General features: G+C 38.6%; 1 protein-coding gene across 1 annotated transcript; it reads left to right on the top strand.

The window, feature by feature from the left end:
* Window positions 1-3,007: 3,007 nt before the first annotated feature.
* Window positions 3,008-23,369, top strand: LOC139745206 (SWI/SNF-related matrix-associated actin-dependent regulator of chromatin subfamily A member 5-like). Its single transcript, XM_071655614.1, has 21 exons — window positions 3,008-3,109; window positions 5,060-5,128; window positions 5,554-5,720; window positions 6,663-6,864; window positions 7,327-7,506; window positions 7,968-8,123; window positions 9,395-9,598; window positions 10,111-10,220; window positions 10,559-10,785; window positions 11,699-11,820; window positions 12,406-12,558; window positions 13,341-13,473; window positions 13,854-13,999; window positions 14,386-14,619; window positions 15,061-15,174; window positions 16,291-16,413; window positions 16,760-16,876; window positions 17,533-17,667; window positions 18,286-18,498; window positions 19,277-19,393; window positions 21,699-23,369. The coding sequence occupies exons 1-21, from the start codon at window positions 3,059-3,061 to the stop codon at window positions 21,780-21,782; spliced, it is 3,057 nt and encodes a 1,018-aa protein (XP_071511715.1). The 5' UTR covers window positions 3,008-3,058; the 3' UTR covers window positions 21,783-23,369.
* The last annotated feature ends 1,768 nt before the right edge of the window (window positions 23,370-25,137 follow it).

Genomic DNA, 25,137 nt, shown 5'->3' with positions numbered 1-25,137 from the left:
AAGCCTTCAAATCAATCACAAGTCCTCAAATCAATCGCAACTTGCATTGAAGCTCACATGAAACTTGTGATTGATTTCTATCGCAAGTCTTTATAAGACAGGCCCCTGGCTGCAATATCATTACAGACATTAACAGGGTATACCTCCAAGACCAAATGGCTGATACGTAAATGAATTGTAGTATGTACCTTCTCAAGAATGATGACAGCTTGTATAATAATACGCATTTCTGGTGACAGAGAAATAGAGAAAACATACGGAAGTGACTATGAGTGGATGTGCGTATAGACATTCATCATAGGCATATAATATATATATATATATATATATATATATATATATATAATATATATATAAATATATATATATTATATATATGTATTATATATATATACATATATATGTATATATACATATATATATATATATTATATATTATATATTATATATATATATATATATATATATATATATATATATACACATACACTCAACCAAAAAAGTAAGTTCCCTCCCCCAACATTTTTGGATATATCTCAAAAAGCATTTCACCGATTTTCATAATTCAAACGGGAATGGATAGGGGATTTTATTACTCATAACATGAATGGCATATCATTGCCACCAGATATCATTATTGGTGTGAAAATATGCATTTTATGTCATGGCTGAGTGTGTATACATACATATACATATATATGAATATTATATACATATAATATATATTATATATACTAGTAAGTCAGTCCATCATCAGATAGAGCAAAATTAAATCTTTCCATACCTCACTTGCGACATAACAAGGAATATTCTAAAAGTTATGATTAAAGATATCCTATATTTTCTTATTATTTTTATTTTTTAGTTTTTTAGCAGCTTTAATTACAAATATCTCAACTTAATGAAGTTAGCTCGTTTTGCGATAAAACTCTTCATGATAATAATTATAGATTAGTGAAAAATTGAGCAAAGACAATGGGATTCTATCGAAATGGCAGGGATATGGGATTCTGTAGACATATTGACCTAATAAAGGAACGACATTTGCCAATATTGATTTCAGTGATGGCCATCGTATTTGAACATAGGTCCTTAGCACCTCTACCTTCGAATGACAACTCGAATCATAGAAGTGAATCATTCGATGGAACCTTGTTTATCAGATCACACATATACACACATACACCAAAGTATGGGTTTGACGACACGTTCGACTCTCGCCTTTGATCGTTTATCCCCCCCCCCCCCCCCATCGCATCTGATTTTACAATACTCCTTGGAAAGCTTCATAATATTTTACACCTTTTCAGACTGCGCAATTGCGTTTTCAGCAGTCGAATAGGCTTTACAACAACATCGCTCGTTAATGAATATATTATGTACAATGCATTGAAGTCTTTGTTAGCGTTGACCCCTTTGTGCGAATTAAATAAAGTTGACCGCAGATGGCGCTTTCGACTTCAGTCATTCGATTCCTCCGATCGTTCACAAACAGCGATTCTATGAAAAAGCAGTCGGATATCGATAGTCGGTATCGAACATTACGATACCGCGTATCCACTGGACTGTTTAGGGTGGCGCTGGTGAAGACTGTGAACCTGCAGCTGTGAACTTGCGTGATCCCATGATACTGTATGCAAGATGATAATGATGGTGATCATACGCAAATGCATCTTAAGAATACAACTTTCCCAAAAGATGTTTTCACTGATATGAAAACCCCTGAAGTAGTTAATTGATCATGTTCTCACAAATTCATTATGATTCATATACATGTAGTAAAATTCTCAATGGTTTTTTGGTTGTTTATTACAGGTGTTTGAGTCTCTTCTAAGCCTATAGTTGCCGATATGTCTGCCACTCACGTGACAGTGGGCTGATTTATGCGCTAATGTGTTGGTAGCGGTGCTGTTTCATGTATAAGGGAGCAATAACTGAGTACAAGTTGCCAATGTTTATAGATCACCAAACTATATCTTTTTGCGATGGCACTTTTTTTTTTTTTTGTTACGGTGAAAGGCCGCTATGGCAGTGTGCATGGCATAGTATTTTTGCTACTTTCGTTGACTGACTGGATTCACATCACCCCAGTACACACCTATTTTTCTGTTTCGATCTCTTTCTCCTGACAGGCAAAAGCCAGCAGTCGGAAACAATTAGGACAAGACTAGACTTAAGTTAATCGTAACACTAATCCTACAATCATCACGAGTACCACCTTGATGTTACATTCTGCTGGCCAGACATATCTTTATTATGATAAATATAATTTTGTTAGATTTATTCTATCAAAGAGAGTTCTTTCTTCTTGATATTCAAAATAGCTCTGTTATATATGGTATTGACAAGAATCCAGCTTCCTGATTGGCTGTTGCTAAGGTATAAGTTAATTGCCATTCTATTATAAGAGTTGCTAATCCTATCAACTTTTACTAAAATGTGCCCCTGCAATCACAAAGATATAGGCCCTACACTAATACATGAAAGTTGAAGTGGCACAATACAGAGATCTGATGAAGACAATCACATTTCCCGATAACTTGTGTTGGGATACCCTAATACAATAAAACAGTGTTGAAACAACTGATACAAGGATCATGTACATAATAATCATACAAACACAAATACAGAAAAATTGAAAATAAGAAAAAAATTAGGCCTAAGGAAATAGGCCTACAGATTCATATTGACACCACAAATGATATCGGACACAATCATGATAAGATATTATTATCCCTCTTGGAAAGTATACTTTGCATTTCTTAGCCTGGTTTTGTTCAAGTTCTTAATTGTGTTGAGCAATTTCTTTATTGCATTTATGATTTAAATAATCACATACGACATCACATCACAATTCGATGCTGAATGCAAGCTACCCAAAGTTCCTCAATCCCACCGATACCTCACGGAATATCGATATTTCGTAAAACGAGAATCGCGCTGAATATCGATACGTGGAAGGCATTTGCGCGCGCCCATACTGAAACCACAGTTCATCTCGCCGGTATTTTCCCTGATGCACGAGACCATTACACATTGACGGAACTCCAGCGGGAAAATGGCAGATTTCGAAGAGAGGGAAGACACCCCGTCACCAATAACACATTCTGTAAGTACCAGTGCACAAAATGGCATAAATTTTGGGTACTTTTTTGCTCACATAAATTGATATAGGTGTTTTCAATTTTAAGTGTTTCTCTCGCACCCGGGATTATTTCATTCATTGCTCTTGATAGTCCCATATACTCATTTATTTGATGGTTTATGAACTCTTCTCGAATGTCATATGACGCATGTAAATTTATCATGAACTTGGCCAGCATCAGTGGAGCAGTGCAGTAGGTATGTCAGTAGGTACACCCAGTGTGCTATGTATAAACATAAGCATTTTAACATGTGATTATCAGTTAAAATTTACAGGCATCTCGATGCAGGGAATAATTTTCCTGGTATCGCATCGCAATTTGATAATGTCATTAATGATATGTATTTTTACACCACTGCTACACAAACTAACTTTTGCGTAGCAGTTTTCTTACATAGAACGAGAAGTGTACAGGATATCATTGAAGATATTTTTCATCAGATTTTCATCAAATTTGAGTTTGTGATGATATCTGTTTAATTGTTAATGCAGAATCTAATGTTAGAGTAACGTCGTTAGATCTATCAATATCATCCAGATATAACTAGCGCTAGGGTAAGGGCACCAGTATTCGGTCAGCTAGCGGTATTCGGTCACTTATCACTAGTCACCAGCCAGTAAATTCAACTGTCACAGCACATGCAAATCACATTAATTCACATACTTGCACACTCATTCACAACAGGAAACTCCCTTAGCCCCCTCCAAAGATCCATCCAAAATCCCAAATTTTATCGTCAAAAGAGTGGAATCGGCGCTACTTTCCACAAGCCGCGCGGATAAGGCCCAGTTTTAAGAGTATGGGTCGCCGAAAAAGCGCTTAAAATCAAGAAATACGCTGTTCTCTCGCAGGATTTTTCGCTTATCGCAAGCTTGGAGTGTAATGGTATCCTCAAAAATGCAAAAGAAAAACAAAATTTCCGTACGTGCCGATACAATGTCTTGATGTACAAGGGTTGAATGCAAGTGCCGAGGCCCCAGTATTCGGTCACCAACGGCCGCCGCAACGTCCCCGATGCAATTTTGCGCCAACAAGGTAGCACGCGCGCGCATTTTTGAACTGCCTTGAACACGCATTGACTTTGAACGCGCACATCGCGTGACCGAATACTGGTGCCAGTGACCATATACTGGGGAATTTTCAAGGTGAAATATTTCAGGATTTTGTGCAATTCTGTGAGATATTTAACAAATTGAAAGTTGAGATTAAAGTAAAGAAATTTGATATATTTCACATACATTGCTGAAGATATGATGTATGTATGTATTATTTTAGTTTGAAAAATATTGCAAAAAAACTTAAGTGACTGAATACTGGGGATGTTACCCTACACATGTTGCACTTGAAGAGTTTTATTTCCAATACTCAATGATACTGGTATCGGCATTGCCTGCATTGGCATCGGCCCCGACGGCTAAAAAAAGTACTATGAAGTCATTTTGAGTTGGTCACCTTTTTACAAGTATGCTGTGTTACCAAAACAGCAGCTTGAATGTATGAATTCACACCACTGCAAAAGGCTTGATGATGATCAAAAAAATTCTACATGACGGATGAGTGTTTCAGAATTCAAGCATGTGCGTTTTAAACATAATTACATGTAGATATAATATGTAGACAGTGTCAGTGATTTCGAGGGTAGTCACTACTAGTAGGATCTAGCCAGAATAGTAGGATCTACGTCAGAATAGTAGGTTCCACATAGAGAAGAAACTGGTGAGGTTGCTTTCTTGGTTTATATTCTATCAATTTGTTTATTGAAAGAGAAAATGAGAGAAAAGGACATCATTTAAAATTGTATTTTATAATGTTATAAATTTAAAAGAAAAAAGTTATGAAATGAATTTCTATGGGTGAAGAGATCAGATGCAAAGAAGTTTTGACATGACACACTCATTTTTCTTTTTCTCCAGCCACTGAAATTGAAACCTCCACCAAAGGCTGGTGGGAGTGGTGTAGGTGAGGAGTATGAGGCAAAAGTGGTAAGTAATCAGAGGAATCAGTGATTTGTCACCACCATCCACTGGCCAATCCCAATTGATGTTTTTTCTTCCCTTCTGTTTCCTGTCTTACTTTTATCAGCCATCCTTTCAATGTCATCGGGTGCATTATTGCAATCGAGAAATTAGGAAATACATCAGTTTTTTACCATTGACCTGTAGAAGGTTTTTGTGTGTGTGTGTGTGTGTGTGTGTGTGTGTGTGTGTGTGTGTGTGTGTGTGTTTGTGTTTGTGTTTTTTTTTTTTTTTTTGCCACCTTTCAGCCTATGTAGGTTTTAAGAGTCTTGTTTATCTCAGACTATTCTGTAATGTTCCATGTCATTGGTTTTATGCTCTTTGTTAAACTCCTGGATGAGGTCATGATGATGCGAATGATGTGTTTATTTCTGCATTATCTGTCCCTGCAGGAAAAGGACCGCTCATCACGGTTCGACTTCCTGCTTCAGCAGACAGAGATTTTTACTCATTTCATGAGTGCCTCTTCTGTGAAGTCCCCGACCAGCCCTCTCAAACTCAAACCCGGCAGACCGAAACTGAAGAAGGATGAGAAGCAGAAATTATCGGCTGTGGGAGAGTAGGTTTACATGCTCCAATCTTGTAGTATGATTGTATGTCATGTCACTGATGATTTCACTTGTTCGAGTGGGAATATACATAACAAGGTATCAAAAGCATTTGAGATAGAATAGAAATAAACATAGAGAGTCCAGTGATAAAGTTGAGAAACACAGCACCTGCATCAAATCAGAACTTGATTCCTTCAGATAGGGCAGCGTGAAGTGTTCATGAATGGAAGGTAACTTGTGTCAGTATATGGGCAAGTCTCTGTCTTCTACAAAACAAGGTATTTCTGTGTCATATTTGAATATGAATTTACTGTGTGCCAAAGATGGTAATGGTCACTCTCTGGTGCTTGCCATACTGTCCTAGGTGGTGAGGGTTTGCCAGAGCCCAATAGTGTAACATATATGAATAAGCATGAGTAGGTCAAATTTCCACACGAGGTTCAATTTGGAAATAATCCCTTAATGATATCAGAAAGTGTCTGCTCCAACATGAAGCACGTCAATCAGCATTATGATTGTTTGAATTACATCTGATGCAAAAAAAGATATCATTTATAAATGCTGTTGCATCGAATGTCTAATGCTTAAACTAAAACAACTGAATGTGATATTAACTCGCAAACAGAACCCAAACAGGGCTCATTTCTTGTTTTGATGTAAAATCATGTTTCACATATGAAATGGCTAAAAAGGACAAACTCTTTGACCAAGCAGATATGTATTGAGCAAAGTGTGATGCCCTCTTTTCTTGATAATGAACAGAGCAGAGTTGTAGCGCTTTTGGGATGAATATGCCACTGTCCAAAAGATAACTTTGCCTTCATAACATGAAAGGTGCCAAATACTATGTGGAACAGGGACGAATAAAAGGCGCATGGATATACTCCGCGGCCAGCTTTTTGTTTGGTATTCTTTTGCGGAGGTAATATGCTGCTGTCTTCTTTTTCCAGCCATCGTCACCGAAAGACAGAGCAGGAAGAAGATGAGGAGCTCCTGTCCGAGTCTCGCAAGGCCACCTCGGTCATCACCCAGTTTGAGAAGTCGCCCTCTTACATCAAGTCAGGCGAGATGAGGGACTACCAGGTCAGAGGTCTCAACTGGCTCATCTCACTCTATGAACATGGCATCAACGGTATCCTGGCTGATGAAATGGTAAGGACCGAATTCTGATACTTGGAGTGATCCTCCCAGCTACTGCTTTCTTATGCACTTCATCCTACAACAGCATGGCTTAACTCTGTAGTCTTCAAGTACATGTAATACAACGTTTAAAACTTCGCACATTTTTTTTTCTGCATTGCATCTTATTTTGTTGTGATCTCCTGATTATTTGCTTTAAAGATATTGCTTGATTAAAGTTCAGTCTGTAAAAATATGCAGAGGTATCCTACATAAGTCAATTCAACTTCTCTCCAAGTTTTTCTTATATATTTTTTTCAGCAGAACACCAGATGAGAATACAAGAATGATGACACATTACTATATTGCTGACACAGTGTATAGAATGTGAATCAAATTTTCCACAATGCCTGACGTGCGTCATGCTGCAACATTTTTATTTTCTTTGTAAAATATCTGGTCCATAACCATTTTGACTGTGTTTTATGTGCACAGGGTTTGGGGAAGACACTGCAGACAATCTCTCTCCTGGGTTACATGAAGCACTACAGACACATTCCCAGCCCCCATCTCATTATCTGCCCCAAGTCCACACTGGCCAACTGGATGGCTGAGTGTGAACGCTGGTGCCCTTCACTAAGAGCCGTCTGCCTCATCGGTAACCAGGAGACGAGGGTGAGTTCTCACTGTGGTACTTCTTAGAAGTCCTCCCAATTGCAAATTTCAGTCCATGCAGGGAGAAGCAATGCTTAGTTAAACCTCATTTAGGGAAGTAACAATTGCAGTGATTATTATTCCCTTCACCTTACATAATTCAAGTGTTGCCTGAAGAATATTTTTCCTTTCAGTAGTCAGACATAAGTAAGTTTCCATGAACTATTTCATGCCATTTCGACTGACTGATTTTACACAAGGACATATAAGATTGCTGTACTTGAGAGCATTCAAGAGCCTGAGATAATTTGACTTGAGAGGCCCATTGATAATTGTGTGGATATCTATCAAAGATTTCATGGAACGCATATGAGATATAATGAAATAGCGACTGGAATAAACATATATATATATATATATATATATATACTTTGTAAATCTTTTCTGTTACCATACTCTGTTAAATGTTTCCTTGATTCTAGTCTGCCTTCATCCGTGATGTCATGATGCCGGGTGAGTGGGATGTCTGCATCACATCCTACGAGATGGCCATCAGGGAGAAATCGGTCTTCAAGAAGTTCAACTGGCGTTACCTCGTCATCGATGAAGCACACAGGATAAAGAATGAAAAGTCCAAGGTATGTATTTCATTTGCTGTGTCACAGAGCTCACTTATTGTAGGACACCATGTAGCCCATTTCACTGAATATCTCAAAATAATGAAGTTAAAACAACAACAACTATGTTTCAACATTATTCAACTTGTTTTGCCACAAAAGCTTACAATATATGTACTGTTCCCAGACATTATTGCAAATGCGGATGCTTTACCAAGAGTAAGTTGACTGTGTAGACTTATGCAGTATTCAATGTACCTCACATGAGATTCAGTGTTCAATGTACCTCACATTAATTTTCGAAGTCATTTTGCATTTACATCTGTGTTGAAGCATCTATTTCTACCATCAATTTAACCCTAACCAGGCCGGGCTTTTTTGGGTGTTCTGTGGCCGGGGAGGGGTTGATTCAACCCCCCCCCCCCCCCCGAGATCTCGGCCGTCGATCGCGCAATCTCCATGAAATTTGGCATGTGCATTACCTGTGGCGTAATCTACCAAGCTATACATAAAGAAATGGAAATTTTTGTCGAAATTAATTATGCTAATATATGCATAAAATCATACATTTTGCTCTAAATCAGAAATTAAAGCTCCTAGAATCCTAATTTTTGGTGAAAACATTCTTTGTAGCATTCCTAACAATGTACTTGAGAAAAAAATTTGGTATCAAAGTCAATTTCTTATGTATTTTCTTGTTTTATGAATTTCTTATATATTTCCTTGTTTTTTCGACCTTTTGTTTTATCATTTTTTTTCCGCAAAATTTATGACAGAACCTATTTTGAGCATAATCATGCTAAAATTAATTAGTTTCAGCTTAAAAAAGTGAAAATAATCATATCTAAATTATGAATAAGAAGAGAAAACTCCATTTGCAAAGACTTTATACACAAAATCACGTTTTTGAGCCATTTTCGGTCTGACAGGCATATATAAAACGTTATGCAGCGTCGTAACGGTATGTGCGATTTTCGCGAAAATGGTGTCAAAAGATGCGCGAGACTTGAAAGTAAAAAGTCAGCGAACGGCGCGGTCAAAAAATTTCGCGCGGCGGAGTAGTCGCGAAAAATGTCGAGGGGGGGTTGATTCAACCCCCCACCCCCCCCCCCCCGGCCTTTTTAGGATTAAAACAGCACTTGAGTCTTCCTGCAAATGTATACGGTGCTTTTCTTGCTTTCCCTCTTTGTTAATCTTTGTCTTTCATAAAGGCTATTTTGCTGGAAAGAGTACTGCTGGTAGTATATTCAATATCCCATAACTCTTTGATTGTTAACTCATACTCCATCCAGCTCTCAGACATTGTTCGTGAGTTCAAGACCACCAATCGACTCCTGCTGACAGGTACGCCTCTGCAGAACAATCTCCATGAGCTCTGGGCCCTGCTCAACTTCCTCCTCCCTGATGTCTTCAACTCCTCAGATGACTTCGATGCCTGGTTCAATACTGCAGATTGTCTTGGCGAAGACAACAGTCTTGTCAAGAGGCTGCATGCTGTGAGTTTGCCATATTTAGGATTCAATTTTACTGATAGGGCCCATTGAACTGTTCCAGCTGTTACATGATTTGTCATTAATTTGGTGTTCAGCTCTTCAACAGGTATTTATCTGATGTCATAGGATGGAGGTAATGATTGAATGATTATCAGAAAAGATTTGATTTATCAGGGGACTTTTATAGTGCACTCCCATTATAACAAACAAAATTATTACTAAATTCTTGTATACAATGAAGTAAATATTTAGACCCCCTCATTATCATCTATATATTTTCATATACTTTTTCTCTTCTGTTATTTCTCAGTCTCTGCATTAATCCCAGTTAGCCTTGTTTATGCGTGTGTGAACTTCAGAAGGATTTTTTTTTTTTTTTTTTTGGGGGGGGGGGGGCCTATGTGAGAAGCCTTGTAATGCTTGGGCAAGTAGTGGAGTTTGAAAGTTAAATAAGGATGCAGCAATCAAACCAAGCATCTGATGTGATAATTGCACTTTGTCCATCTTGGCCTCAGGTGCTTCGTCCATTCCTGCTGCGACGTCTCAAGTCTGATGTAGAGAAAGCTCTGCTACCCAAGAAGGAAACCAAGATGTATGTGGGTCTGAGCAAGATGCAGAGAGAATGGTAAGAGCCTTTCCTCCATGGAAGTGAGTTACAGGGGTCCATGAATTGCTCTCATTTTACAGACCTCCTAGTTTGCTTGTAGTAATTCTTCTTTTATCAACTCTTTATCATTCCAGATTACAGACTACTGAGGAAATTATTCAAAGTGCATAAAATCCCTACCAAATGGTGTTTGACTGAGGAATTGTGTAGTATTGAACCCCCATTTTTCAGTGAAAAATGTTCAGCAAGTATGGCTATTACTAGATAATTCCTGACTGTTTTTTAGTTTTAATTTTCAAGTCTTGATGTATTTCTTGACCTGCATTTCACTGCCTGTCGTCTGTTTGCCTCATCAGGTACACCAAGATCCTCATGAAGGACATCGACGTTGTCAACGGTGCTGGGAAGTCAGACAAGATGCGTCTGATGAACATCCTGATGCACCTGAGGAAGTGCTCCAACCACCCGTACCTCTTTGACGGGGCCGAGCCGGGTCCCCCTTACACCACTGACAAACATCTGGTGGACAATTCCGGGAAAATGGTGGTCCTTGACAAGCTTCTTCCAAGATTTAAGGAGCAAGGTTAGTGGGGAAAGATGCCTCATTGGGTGCTACTGATCTGATCAAAAACTAAACTGTCATTTATATATTATGATGTCTCCCTTCTTGTGTGCTTTTTTTCTTGTTTATCTAACATTTTACATGTTGACAGTGGAGTAAGATTATCCCTACAGGTTTTGTTTTACAGAGTTCATGTGTTACTCTGATTGTCTTAGATTCTTTTGATGATGTGTTCCTAAAGTCATAATTGTACCCCATGGTGGACATAGTCTCGTAATATTTTGGATGCAGTGGTTTTTAGTGATTCTCTGCTGTTGATACAGTGTTACATATTGTTTTTCATTGTCAGTATTGACAGTGCTCTGACTTTACCTTTGAGAAGTAATGCCCCATATGTTCCTTTCCCTGACAGAATGTTATTCATGTTGTAGAATGGTCTATGGATGCATTTGTTTTGCTCCGCAGTGAACATTGCTAGTTGTTTTGCCCTAGTTGCACACAGCAGCAGCAAAAAAAAAAAAAAAAAAAAGAGAGAGAGAGAGAGAGAAGTAGGAATAATGAAAATTTTTGCATGTATGCATGGCTTAGGCATCAATTAATTCAATTGCATTTGACTGAAAGAGGAAATTTGACAAGCATAGGATTATATTGCAACTGATTAACACTTTGTCATACATCAACGTAATATAAGCACTATAAAATTGATCAGTGTTGTAGAGTAGCCATGACAAAAGAAATTATTTTCATACATACTTGGGCAGGATAGGATATATCGGATTAGGATTATATTTCTGTGACTTCTCTGTTGATGTCTCCTTGTTGAAGGCCACTAGATGGTATGTCAGTCAATTATGATTGGCCTATAGTACAGACATAGTTGAAAATGTTTTGCCATTCCTTCACCCTATGTTCCAACCCCCCCCCCCCCTCCCAGGCTCCCGTGTCTTGATCTTCAGTCAGATGACCCGTCTGCTGGACATCCTTGAAGACTTCTGTGTATGGAAAGGTTACCACTACTGTCGGCTGGACGGTCAGACACCTCACTCCGAGCGACAGGTGAGTTTGATCACCGGGAATTCAATTCATTTGATTTTGTGAGGTAATGAACGATACAGAAGCAAACAGAGGCATTACAACATTGTGTACTCGAACATAAAGCTTGCACCTCAATTTTCCTTTTACACACAAGGTAAAGATATGAACAAAGAAAAAGTAGTGTTATACCGCTGTGATTGCTAGAGGCCCGAAGATGATAGGGCCAGTGATTGTTTGACCAAGGAATGACTGGCACTCAGTGCAGCTAAATGAAGTCCCTCTGATGATTGTGATAATGTAAGAACATTGTCAAATACAATCTGTTGGAGTCAATGTCTGTCTTTGATATATCAAGCGAGAGGAAATCTCTTGCTATCACATTTTAGCAGGATTTTTTTTTTTAACCAACTGGACAATACTTTTGTAACTTCATATGTGTGGAGTAGCTAATGATACGCAAGCCATTTCAATTTGCTCATTGTCCTCTAGTTTGAGAGGACTTCAAAACTTGTAACCATGAGATTGTTTTGCATGCAATACAGAGTGTCTTCAATAATCATGGCACAAACACGACATAATTTGAACCTTGGTATTCCACTTTTGCAGGAGAGCATCAATGCCTATAATATGCCAAACAGCGAGAAGTTCATCTTCCTCCTAAGTACCAGGGCAGGAGGACTCGGTATCAACCTTGCGACGGCTGACATCGTCATCCTGTATGACAGCGACTGGAACCCACAGGTGGACCTGCAGGCAATGGTAAGAGCCAAGGGACTCTGAAAGGATGACCAAGGAACCAAAATAATGATGTGTTCATCATTTGCAGTCTGAAGTTGGGCGACGAGATGGCTCAGTCGTTAGCATGTCTGCATCATAATCAGATGACATGGATTTGAGTCCCAGTTACCAGTTAGGCTAGCTGAGCAATGTTGTGTGTTATCATGCTATCCCCTCTCGTTCAAGGGAAAACAAATCATCTGTCTGATAGGACACAAAATGGAAGTCCTGTGTGTATGAGAGAGTCACGACCCATGCAGGAAAGAAATCCCGCTTCACTTTGTACAAAGAGCAGAGTTGAAAGCCCAGTAAAATGGCCTGCCCCAATTTGCACACAGAAAAATGGGTGGGAGATGCTGACTTCTCATTATCTGCACCAGGTGACTAAAAATGGTAAACAAATGGCATTAACTAGGCATGTGGTGCCACACGAGAAGAAGTCTGACATTTGTGGTGAAGTAAACAATTTTTCCCCCAGTTTCAGTGCATATGCTTCTCACATGATTATGTGATATTGTGATTAGCCTTTAATTTCCTTTTTTTTTTGTATTGGTCTCACAATTTTTTTTTCATCCCCTTCTTTAATGGCAGCACTCTGGCTATCTACAGATAAAGAGCCCACTCTAGTTACTTAAGAAATTGATTTTAATGCTGGCACACAGTCTGTAATTATTTGATGTAATCATTGTCAATCTTCACCATTGCCATAGCAAATAAATGTTTCATCAGAGCGCTTACCCATTGCCATCTCTCTACCATCCTAGGATCGTGCCCATCGAATCGGTCAGAAGAAACAGGTGCACGTGTTCCGCTTCATCACAGAGAACACAGTGGAGGAGCGCATCGTCGAGAGAGCAGAGATGAAGCTGCGCCTTGACAACATTGTCATCCAGCAAGGTACGGAGGCTTTTTTAGCCTTTGTTCAGAAGGGACCTTTTGATTTAGCCAGCAGCTATGTGAAACTCAATAGATGCCTTTCTTGTTGCAGTTGCAAATGAGTTTGCGATTTACTCGTAATTGAATTTTCATAGTGTTGCAGCACTCATCTCATGAAATTGGTATCCAACTGAATCATGATTATCATCTGACAGGAGAGGAAAATGTCAATTATTAAAAAAGAGAATCACACATGCATATTCTACTGTTTACATTTATTTGGGTTTGCTGCAATATGCAAAGATTGCAAGATAAGTTTTATTGTAAAGTGCGATTTTCCTTTCACATATTGTATTAAAACTCCTTGAAGAGTAATAAATTATGACTGTATTATTCCGCAGGTCGATTGGTTGACTCCAACCTGAAGATGAACAAGGACGAGGCCCTTGAGATGATCCGACACGGAGCCAACTTCATCTTCTCCTCCAAGGACAGCACCATCACTGATGAGGACATTGACATCATCCTCCAGAGGACTGAGCAGAAGGTGGGCCAGTTGCTATGTCAGGCAACAGACAGGATCAGTTGTTATTGACAGTAGAATTCTTATGCTGGCAAATCGCCTCTGCAGCATTGCACCATGTCATTTTGATCACCGGTTTTGATTTGTAAACCAACATATAAATCTTGTCCTGTATCAGTCATTTTCTATATCAGCAGCTCAACCCTGTCATCACTGTTCTCTCAAAATGCCATTCATATTTCATACAAAGGAGATACCAATGGTAGTGATAGAGCTAAGGAATATCATCTTTTATTTTTGGAAAATGAGCTTCTTAAGCTTATCACTGGCATATTTGCAATATTTCTGTGACATATTTGCATGTGTCCTGAACGAAATAACAATCGCTAAGCTGCTATTCTCCATTCCAGACATCACAATTCAACGAGAAGCTCAACCAGCTGGGAGAGTCCGCCCTGCGGAATTTCAGCTTGGACGCCCCCAGCAAGAGCATCTTCTCCTTTGAGGGGGAGGACTACAAGGAAAAGCAGAAACACGCCGGGATCAACTGGATTGAACCCCCCAAGAGAGAGCGAAAGGCCAACTATGCTGTTGATGCATACTTCAGAGAAGCCCTCAGAGTCAGCGAGCCCAAGGCACCAAAGGTACGTCTCGCATCTTGGATGAGGAATGCATCACCAATAGAGTCAGAAAAGTGCAATGTGCATGTAACTGCATAAGCTGTGTGCCATGTGATTCAGTCTTTCTTCTGCCCTTACCAAATGATGAATAGATTTGCAACCGTAGCATTTTGGTAGCATTTCTTTGAATTGATTACAAAAATACACTCTAAAACATTACAGTTTGTCAGAAAACACTTTACAAAAAAGAATTTGGTAGAAAATCTTGTACCTTCATTTTGAGTAGAAGTAGCTAAAAATCTTAACTCTGAAAATGTTGCACTTTCAAAATTTTCCACAGAGAACTGCTAGCAGGGGACAAGCTTTAGTATTTTGAATATTCCCAGCTATTTATGATTTTATGTAAAAAGAAAAATAAAATACAAAAATAATGCATTTCATGGTGTTGACATATGTATCCTACAGGCTCCAAGGCCCCCCAAGCAACCCAGTGTCCAAGACTTTCAGTTCTTTCCCCCGCGCCTCTTTGAACTTCTGGACAAGGAAATCTATGCCTACAGGAAGAGCATCGGCTACAGGGTAAGGAATGTCTTCACTCATTTTGCTGGCATGCTTTCAGAGTCTTCCAGTTTTTAGGGGTGTGTAAAGGTGTTCAATGACATTGCAGAAATGGATATTTTGTGCTGAATGAAGAAAGGCCTCCTCTGTTTTGTGCATCAGGGCCCTGTTTCACTAACATGGGAACTAGATCGATCCAAACAATGAACCCGAAGTTGGGACTGGTTCATATCAGATCTACACGTGTAGTCTTGAAGAATATATAGGCATTCAGGATGTATTCTTGAACGTGGCAAGGTGGGTGTATGATGTTGTTCCTAAATGGCTAAGGGAATGGTTTCTACCTTCTGAGGGCTGATTGAGCCCAAATTTTTTCCTGAGATCAGTTGAATCGAACTTACGATCAATTTTAGAGCTTAGTGAAACAGCCCCCTGAAAAGAGTGTCCACTCTCTGACTGCAGAGTTGAACATGCAGTAAACCTCATATAAGTCAACACATTGAAAAAATCCTACATTTTTATTTGATTTCTTTTGTTATATTGTTGTCTTCCATGTAAGTAAATATTCACATAAGTGGACATAATTTCTTTGGTCCTTTGCCTTACATTAGGTTTACTGTATATGCATTTTCATTGAATCTGTTGATGTCAGATGCAGTCACAAATAGCTAGTATTAGAGAGCATGGTCTAAAATGTATTTCCATCGTACAAGCTTGATGTAGAATTTTCTTCACTCTTCCCCACCCCCACACCTATGTTTGTCACCTGATACATGGTAATTGGTATCAGAATAGCATTTGTCTATATTTTGCTCAAACAGCCCACAGACCATGCAGTAAGAAATTATAGCAATCACTATATATCCATTTACTGTTTTCTTGCGACTGCAGTTAGGAATATGGACCACTATCTTATAGAAATCAACTAAAATGATGTTGACATACATTACCAGATTAACACACATGACTGTTCTTGAATTGTTGAATTGTAAGTATACAATTTTACACCGTATTGTAGACCCTTGGACCAAATTTAGCATGTGTTGGGGGGGGGGGGGGAACTCACAGACTGCCCTGTCATGTACGTAATGTGCTCTTGCAATGACATGCCTTTCCTCTGTATGCTGATTCCTACAGGTACCGCTAAACCCTGACTTACCAGATGCGTCCAAGGTCCGCAAAGAGGAGCAGCGAAAGATTGATGAGAGTGCCCCCTTGGATGAGGAGGAGATCCAAGAAAAGGAAACGTTGCTGACACAGGTAAAGACATATGCCTTTAACCCCTTCTGTTTCAATGAGTCATATATAAGCACAAATTTCACACACATACCTATGGACAAGAATTTAAAGTGGCATGCAGAGAGTTAATACTGTTTTCCCTACAAGGTTTGAAACTTTTTGCTTTCAGCAGTGTATAATGAAAAGGACTGGCTGCTATGTACAGTGCAGTGTGAATTTTTTTGTCCCCTCTTGCAAGAGGTCCTTAACAAGGTAGATTTCTCATGACAATGATGATGTTTTTAGATTTGAAACATGGTGAATGTCAGTATCACAGGTTTTTAAGAATGTGTACTTTTTAAGCAGATTTCTATAAATTTCTGTGCAGGGATTCACCAACTGGAACAAGAGGGACTTCAACCAATTTGTCAAAGCGTGTGAGAAGTATGGTAGGGACGACGTGGAAAGCATTTGCCGTGACGTGGAAGGCAAGACGCAAGAAGAGGTAAGAACGGATGATTGCATGATGGTGTTGCATGAACCTTTCTTTCCTGCTGAGGTATAGCCAGACACAAATGAATGTGTGTTGCTGTAGTTCTGTATTTAAAAAAAAAACAACAACAAAGCAACAACAACAACTTCCTTCTCATCTTTTTGTTTCGGGAGGGGAGAGGGATTTTACTATTTTATCTAGTCCTAGCATAAGTTGAAGTTTGTATCAAATGATAACAAAGCTGATATTTTTTGTATCATGAGAAATACTTTTCTCATATTAGTGTCATGATGAGGTTGTTCGGTGTTAATTCATTGTGATGAAGGGAATATTGTAATTAGTGATAAATTTTCCCTCTTTTACTATCGTCCCTTTATTTCATATAGAATGCATAGGTTATTTCAGTGATAAACTACTCATCAGTAGGTCCTTATGAAGATATATGAATGCTCTCATGATCATTTACTTTGGTACATTATAGTCTTATGATCATGGTGTTTATTATTTCTGGATTCCAGTTCCAGATCACTTACATTTTCATTTGTATAAGTAAGTTAATGTACATTTTTGAAAGAAAGAATCTGATTCAGTATTGGATAAACAGTAAAATAAGCATGCTTTGCAGCTGTCTTTACTCATCAGACTATTAATCACATTGTTTGCCCCAGGTCCGTGAGTACCTGACTGTGTTCTGGGACCGGTGCAATGAGCTGCAGGACGTCGACCGTATCATGGCTCAGATTGAGAGAGGAGAGGCCAAGATCCAGAGGAAGATTGGTATCAAGAAGGCCCTGGATGCCAAGGTCAGTTATCTCTCTACCCCCACCCCCACCCCATATTTCACTCCCCCTTTCCCTCCATAACACCTCCACACCCCCAATGTTCCTCCCAAATCCACTGTTGATTGCCCCTTGATTGAACACATTTATTTTACATTCTTTTTATGGCATATGTGCCATGTTTCATCTGTAAATGTTGTCTTCATTTTATTCCCTCTACAACTTGGTATGCTACTAACCACCGAGTCCAATAGAAGGCATGTTTAACACATTTTTGTTACGCACCAAGACAGAAAATACCGCATTTATATTAGTCATTTCTAGTCATCTTCATAGTTCATTGTATCAATTGCATTGATGGAGCATGCAAAAATGTAAACTTTTTTTCCCCCACGTATTTGACAAGTGAAAGAAAACTGCTGAGAGCAAGAAAAAACATTCACCAAACTTGATGATGATCTACAGTGTTTATGAATTAGAGGCATTTATAGATTTTATTTGTTTTATGAAACAAATGACAAAAACCACAAGACATGCATTGTAAGAGTAATCATTTAATGAGTTCTTTTTAATGATTGACTATCATACCGAATGAATATGTGGTCATCGTGTGTCTTTACGGTTTTATCATATCTTGCCTAGATGGCCCGCTACCGCGCCCCATTCCACCAGCTCCGCATCCAGTATGGAACCAACAAGGGCAAGAACTGGACAGAGGATGAGGACCGGTTCCTGGTCTGCATGCTCCACAAGCTTGGCTTCGACAAGGAGAACGTGTACGACGACCTGAGGAGTGCTGTCCGCCAAGCCCCTCAGTTCAGATTTGACTGGTTCATCAAGTCCCGTACTGCCATGGTGAGGATGGAGTCAGCCCTTTGTACAAAATTCTTTACATTTTGGCATGTTACTTGCTAAAATGAAAAAGATAACAACTTTTGTATCCATTCAATTATGGTGGGTGTGTTTGTTTGTTTGTTTGTTTGTTTGTTAGTTTTTTGACAAGATGACAATAAACCTGGTTCCTGTCACTTGCCTGTCCCTCTTTCATAGAGATAAATAAATATACAGTCCTACCTCGATTATTCGGCCCTCTCTTATCCAGACTTCTTTATCATCCGGATGCCTTCAAGCAGTGAAGACCCCCCCCCCCCCCCCCCCCCCCCCAAAAAAAAAAGAAAAGAGAGAGAAAAAGAAAAGATGATTTCAAACACAATTAAAACTCCTACAATGCTCACGCAATTTACCTATGATATATATATTCCGGACCAAAACATGTTATGAATTTTAAAGCAAAATGTATCAATATTATGACTGTGATTTTAAATTGGCTAGCATAAATTATGCTACTGTTGTGGTGCACACTACCTACGTAGCTACCACTGGGTTGACAGCCTTCTTGTACTCATATACATCTATACATAATAATACTTGTATGCATGAACATTGTTTCTCCCATACCTGGCCAAATCGCTTATCCAGACTGGCACCGTTCCCACCATGGCCAAATAACAGAGGTTGGCCTGTACGTCTAAAACAAAAGTATGACACTTTTGTTGATGTGTGCGCATCTATGTCTCTTTGATATAATGTACACCCTTCAAATGGTTCGTTGGATTTGATTGTCTCCATGCAGGAGCTCCAGCGTCGCTGCAACACGCTCATCACTCTTATTGAGAGAGAGAACCAGGAGCTGGAGGAGAAGGAGAAAGTGGATAAGAAGAAAGGGAAAGGAGGCAGAGGATCCGGCAGGGTGAGTTTAAACGTACATGTCATGAAAGCAATCAAATAATCACTGTGCTAGGTACGAGTGTCTCTGGCTGTTTAGCTCACCTCAGTTGGCTGGCATTCACTCATTCTTTATTCATTCATTAATGGTCTATTGTGTAGAGGGTGCTTGTGCAGCTTTCTTTGATTATTCCCTTGGCAACATGTTTTTTGTTTGTTTGATTTTTCTTTTTTGCAGCTTTCATTTATTTATTCATTTATTTATTTTTTATTATTTCTCTCTTTTTTGCCTGCAACTGACCCTGCATTTCTAGAGTGATATGAGACTAGGAACAAGTGAGAGTGTGGATTGTGTTAACCCTATTCTAACTGGGCTATTTGAGACCAAGTTTTTACTGAGGGGGGGTCAATTTGACCCCCCCTTCAGATCTTGGCCGCCGATCACACGATCGCCGCGAAATTTTGCCTGAAGATAGAGCTGGATGTCAACTACAAGATTACATCGTCATACAATAGAAAAATATTGCCTTTCTATTTTTAATAAATTAATTATGCAAATTTGTGCATGAAATCATATTTTCACCTATAACTCCATTAAAAAGACTGGAGGATTGCTAAATTTTTGTGTCAGAGTTCCTCAAGACATATCAAACAATTTTTGTGTAAAAGAAGAGCTCCATTGAAATTAATTTCTTTTGTTTTTTATTGTTTTGTTAATTTCTTATGTATTTTATTGTTTTTTCAACCTCTTGTTTTCTATTGTTTTTTTGCCAAAACTTGTTGCAGGCACTTTTTCAGGCTTATCTACACTAGAATTGATTAATTTCAATGGTTAAAAGTTGAAATAATCTAATCTATATCAATTTAACCCAAAAACACAATTTGCATTGGATTTGCACACGATATCATGAATTTGAGCTGTTTTTTGGTTGACATGCATATACAAAACATTACGTAACTTCAAAACGGCGTACTCGGACGTCGCAAATTTGGTCTCAAAATATGCGGGAGACTTCAATGAAAAAAGTCGTGAAACGACGTGGCAAAAGCTTTGCGGGTTGCGAAATTGTGGCGCGAAACGTCGAGGGGGGGTCAATTTGACCCCCCCCCCCCCCCCCCCAGTTAGAATAGGGTTAAGATGTATATTGATACGCTTCCATGAATAACATGGCTCATTGTAAGTCTTCAAAATGTTTATTCATGGAGGAAATACCCCTTGAGTAAAATGATATGTGTACAAGTAGGTAGGATAAATGCCTTGAAACCTTCAGTAAATTTGTTTGTTTGTTTGTTTGTTTTTATGCCTCCGCCAACGAAGTGGCCGGAGGCATTATGTTTTCGGGTCGCCCGTCCGTCCGTCCGTCCGTACGTCCGTCCCGTTTTGTTTTTGTTGATATCTCTAGAACCGTGTGGTGGTTTTACATCAAACTTGGTATGAGGGTATATCCTGGGGGGATAATACTTTGTTTGGATTTTAGGGTCACGGGGTCAAAGGTCAAAGGTCACAGGTTATTTTTGTGAAAAAAAAGGTTGAAAATTCATGTTTTTCTCCATATCTCGCAAATGGTTCAAGGTATCTTCATGGAACTTAGTATATATGCTTGTTCCAATGGGCAGTGATTATCTAGGGAAGTTGGGGGTCATGGTTCAAAGGTCAGGGGGTCAAAGGTCAAGGTCAACTCCTCAAAATATCACTACTTTCCTTATATTTATGCAATGCCTGAAGGTTTTGTTTTTTTTTACTTGTTGTATGCATGTATTACCCGATATATATTCTGTGGGAAGTTTCTTGCCAAAAGGTCAAAGGTCAAGTGAAAGTGTTGAATTGCACTTTTTCCTCCATATCTCAAAAGTAACTCAAGGTATCATCATGAAACTTACATATTTATGCCCGTTCAACCTAACAGTGATTCTCTTTGGAACTGTGAGGTCAAAGGTCAAAGGCCAGGTTTAGATAATGCTATTTTCCCATTTGATACTGAAATTATGCTTTTTCTCAATACCTTGAAAATTACTCAATGCATAAACTTATAAAAGGGTCAAAAGTCAAGTAAAAATCATCAGTTCCCCAAATACCTGCACTCTGACATTTTAATCATTCATCCAATTGAACCTAGTTCTAGGAAAGTGAACATTCAGCACATTTGTGGCAAACCTGTCATTTCAATATTTTGCCAATTGTGTGAAACTGTCATCACACATTGTCAAGACATTGTACTATAGACCTATTAGGAGAACCATGCATTATGGCGGAGGCATATCAGTCGCCGTAGCGATATATCTAGTTCCTGATAAGTCACATCTGTCTTGTTATTGTGATCTTTATGCAGGGTGGAGTTTCAACGCCAAAGTCTGAGAAGAGAAAGGCTGAGGACTCGACAGAAACCAGAGGGCGTCCCAAGAAGAAGAAATAGGCTTTCGGCCACCCCGTGGTGTACAACAATTGAGGCCTTTTTTTTTTTCCAAGCAAAGGGAGGATTTAGTGTCACCTCAAGAGTCAAGATATTGCTCTCGAGAGCCATTGTTGGTCATGGCATTGATTAGATATAAGAAAGATCTGTGTATCATTGTAGTAAAAAATGCAGCTTGTGAAACCTTGCATATTAGAATCAAGTCATGCTGACTTTTAAAAAATGTGTGATTTGTTTGTTTGTTTTTTCTTAGGGGGTGGGTTGGTTGGGGGAGGAGACAAGAAAAAAACACCAAATCAAATGGGGATATTAATTTTCTCCTTAGCTGAATAATCCAAGCCTTCTTTAGTACCAACACTACTAAAATGAATCCCTTTGTGTATATAAACAATAATAAAGTCATTCTTATTGCTTGTTCCACATTCTCACAGCCAGTATCTCAGTTCTTTTCATACTGAAAGGTTGGGCATGGCAAATTTGATGTGTGGTAAGGGCAACTTGAATTACATGTATTCACTTTAATCTTGACCCCCCAACAACTTGTATATCGCACTATGTTGTGATTTTCTTATCTTCCCAAACACTGATTCTTGATTCTATTTCAGTTTGTGGCAGTGACAGTGCTTCTTCCCAAGAGTAAAAGAAGCATATGTTTGCAACATCTATGTATTAAAGGAAAGTACGTCTCGATGGCTTCTAGGTAGCTGTGTTGTACATAAACTGTGTGAATTATATTCAAGCCAAATTTTGATTTGCAACCGGATAATGCCATACGAGGTAGGATTAGGGTGGTCAGACCAGTGCACAATAAGCTTGAATTAAGAGACAGTTGACAGTTATCAGCATGAGTGTCAACTCTCCAGCGTCGATATTTTGCTTATCGTTCATTTTTTAAGCCCTTGCTCAATCAAGTCCAGGAAATGCTCCTGGGACAAACATATTAAAAACAGAATGTGTAGGTATTCATGGGCTGTTTATTGATATTGATAACCTAACCCTTGTGCATCAGTGTTACATCAGTCATGATGACATTACATGTATGTACATGTGACTGGCTTTATATACTTTGAAAACGTGCTGGTGTGAAAAATGATCTGTATTTGGATTATGACTCTTGTCCCACTGTCTCTTTCCGACATCACGACCCTGTTTAGATGAAACAAACTCCAAGTAAATATTTGTAATGATGTATCAGCTGTGACCTAATGCCTGCAAGACTGTGTCCGTGCCAGGCGCTTTGGACAATGTGTACAATGCTATGGCGTTTTATATGTCAATCTGCACTCCAAAGCACACAAAGGATTAAGTATGCTGAGATTATAGAATCTCATAGGTGACAGGTTAAATTACAAATTTTCTTTCCTGTCAGAAGGCTGATTGTGCTTGATTTGTTGTGTACATTCATTGAGATACCTGGTACTGTCTATTTTGATTAGAACTTGCTGACGAATTTAAACAAGAAAACAGATTCGATTGTGCATGAGATGTACCTCTGTGATTGTCAGAAAAATAAGTCATCATAACTTCATGTTATTTATTAGTCACGACTATATTTAAAGCCAGAACTGTGAGATGTTGAGTGATGTAATGGTAGAGGTAAATTAGAATCAATGAAATGCTAACATGCTCTTGAACATGTCTGTAAATAATGTAGTCATATGTGGACCACATTTGCCAATACAGTAACATACATCTGTACATAAATCATACGCATTTCTCGACCAATACCGTCTCAATGTCTGTATTTACATGTATTCTGTACAGGTGCTCAGTGAAAGTAGTTTCATTTCCTTTTCCCTCTGTTTTTTTTTCTTTTATTTGCATGCTCACTGTGATCATGCAAGCACTCACTACATCTGTACCATTATCCTGTGCCATTTATTGATGAAATTTGAAAAGCAGAAGGGCGGAAGGTTGAAAAGGGATTGCATTTGAATGACATTATACAAGTAATAAGTGTTAGTATCTAATGTTTTATCAACAAGGTAACATGAAGAGATCCATGTCTGTCTGTTAAGGGGATTATCCATGTAACTTGTGTCTATGGATTCATACGTCATAGAACAGTCAGACAGTCTTGATTTCCCGAAAATTGTAGAGGTATGTTTTGCTAGCTATTTCATTCACTTCGGCAGACAAGGGTGGTTCCAGTATTCATATAGAAGTGCATTTTGTGTTTGTGGAGTGAAAGAATTGACAGAAAAGAGCACATAAACAAGGTGTTTGTTGCCTGGAAGAATGTCACAGTAGAAAGGCCGGTAGAATGCAAGACATAAGAGCTGCCATTGCACAGCAAACAGGGTTGTTATTTCAACTTAGTGTTCTGAAAGAAGAATCTTCACTTCAAAAGTTGTGTACAAGAAGTTGCACTCTGTCAGTACCGGTATGCAAAGAAGTGTTTGATGTCTCCCTGTACAATACATTGTATCTGGTGATAATTTGAAGCAGAGATTGGTGGATAACATTCCTTGAGAGATATGGAAATTGTGTATAAATTATGTCAACATAAAAAAAAAAGAAATGACAGTTGAGATTCCGTTGGTCTGTCTTGCTGGTCACCCACTGTGTAGTCTTGTATGTTAGGAGATGGGAATCTAGCTTTAAAATTCAGTGGAATTCACATACCAGCTACACCTTGTGACAGGTACATACTTGGATATGAATATTTGATTCAGCATACCACTGATTTTATAAGAAATCACTGATTTTGAAGGAGTTAATGTCTGCCACAGGAAGTTATGATTTCTAAGTGGTACACTTGTTCAAACCTTGATATCAATATATGAACAGGCAGTACCAGTTCAGCAAGTGCAGCTTTAATGAACTTGCTCTGTTGTGACCATAATTGTCAAACATACAGACTGAAAATAGTCATCAGAAAAGACTTTCAAGATATTTGGTATGCCGATAGCAACCTAGAGAAGGAATCATATTGGGCTTTGTCAGTTTATCATCAAAACTGAAACTTCTTAAAAAGTGTATTGGATCACAACTACTAACTTGGATTCTACGTGATACAAAAGCCTGCAATGGTAGACTTTGCAGAAGGCAATTCATGCATTAAGGCAATGATCTTTGGAGACATGTACAAAATGTAATAAAAATCAAGATGATTTGAGTACAAGTTCACTGGTACCTGTATTTTGTCTTTTTAAGCATCAATGTGATTGATTGAAGTTCTACATTGGCAAGTACAAAGATTCTTGACTTCAAGTAACATGTGTACATTCATTATTTGTCACTAAATGTTCATTGTACAGCTATTTTTGGTTTCCTTTTTTTGTGTTCTGTTGTTTATTTGAATTGTACCGTCGACCAGATAACCCAGAATATTTCTGAGAGGAACATTGTCATCAGT

Source organism: Diadema antillarum, unplaced genomic scaffold, assembly GCF_040938485.1.
Source record: "Diadema antillarum isolate AM-2024a unplaced genomic scaffold, OU_Dant_1.0 seq00001240_RagTag, whole genome shotgun sequence".
Taxonomy (NCBI): domain Eukaryota; kingdom Metazoa; phylum Echinodermata; class Echinoidea; order Diadematoida; family Diadematidae; genus Diadema; species Diadema antillarum.
Note: the sequence above shows the minus strand (reverse complement) of the source record. Positions and strands in the feature narration are given on the sequence as shown.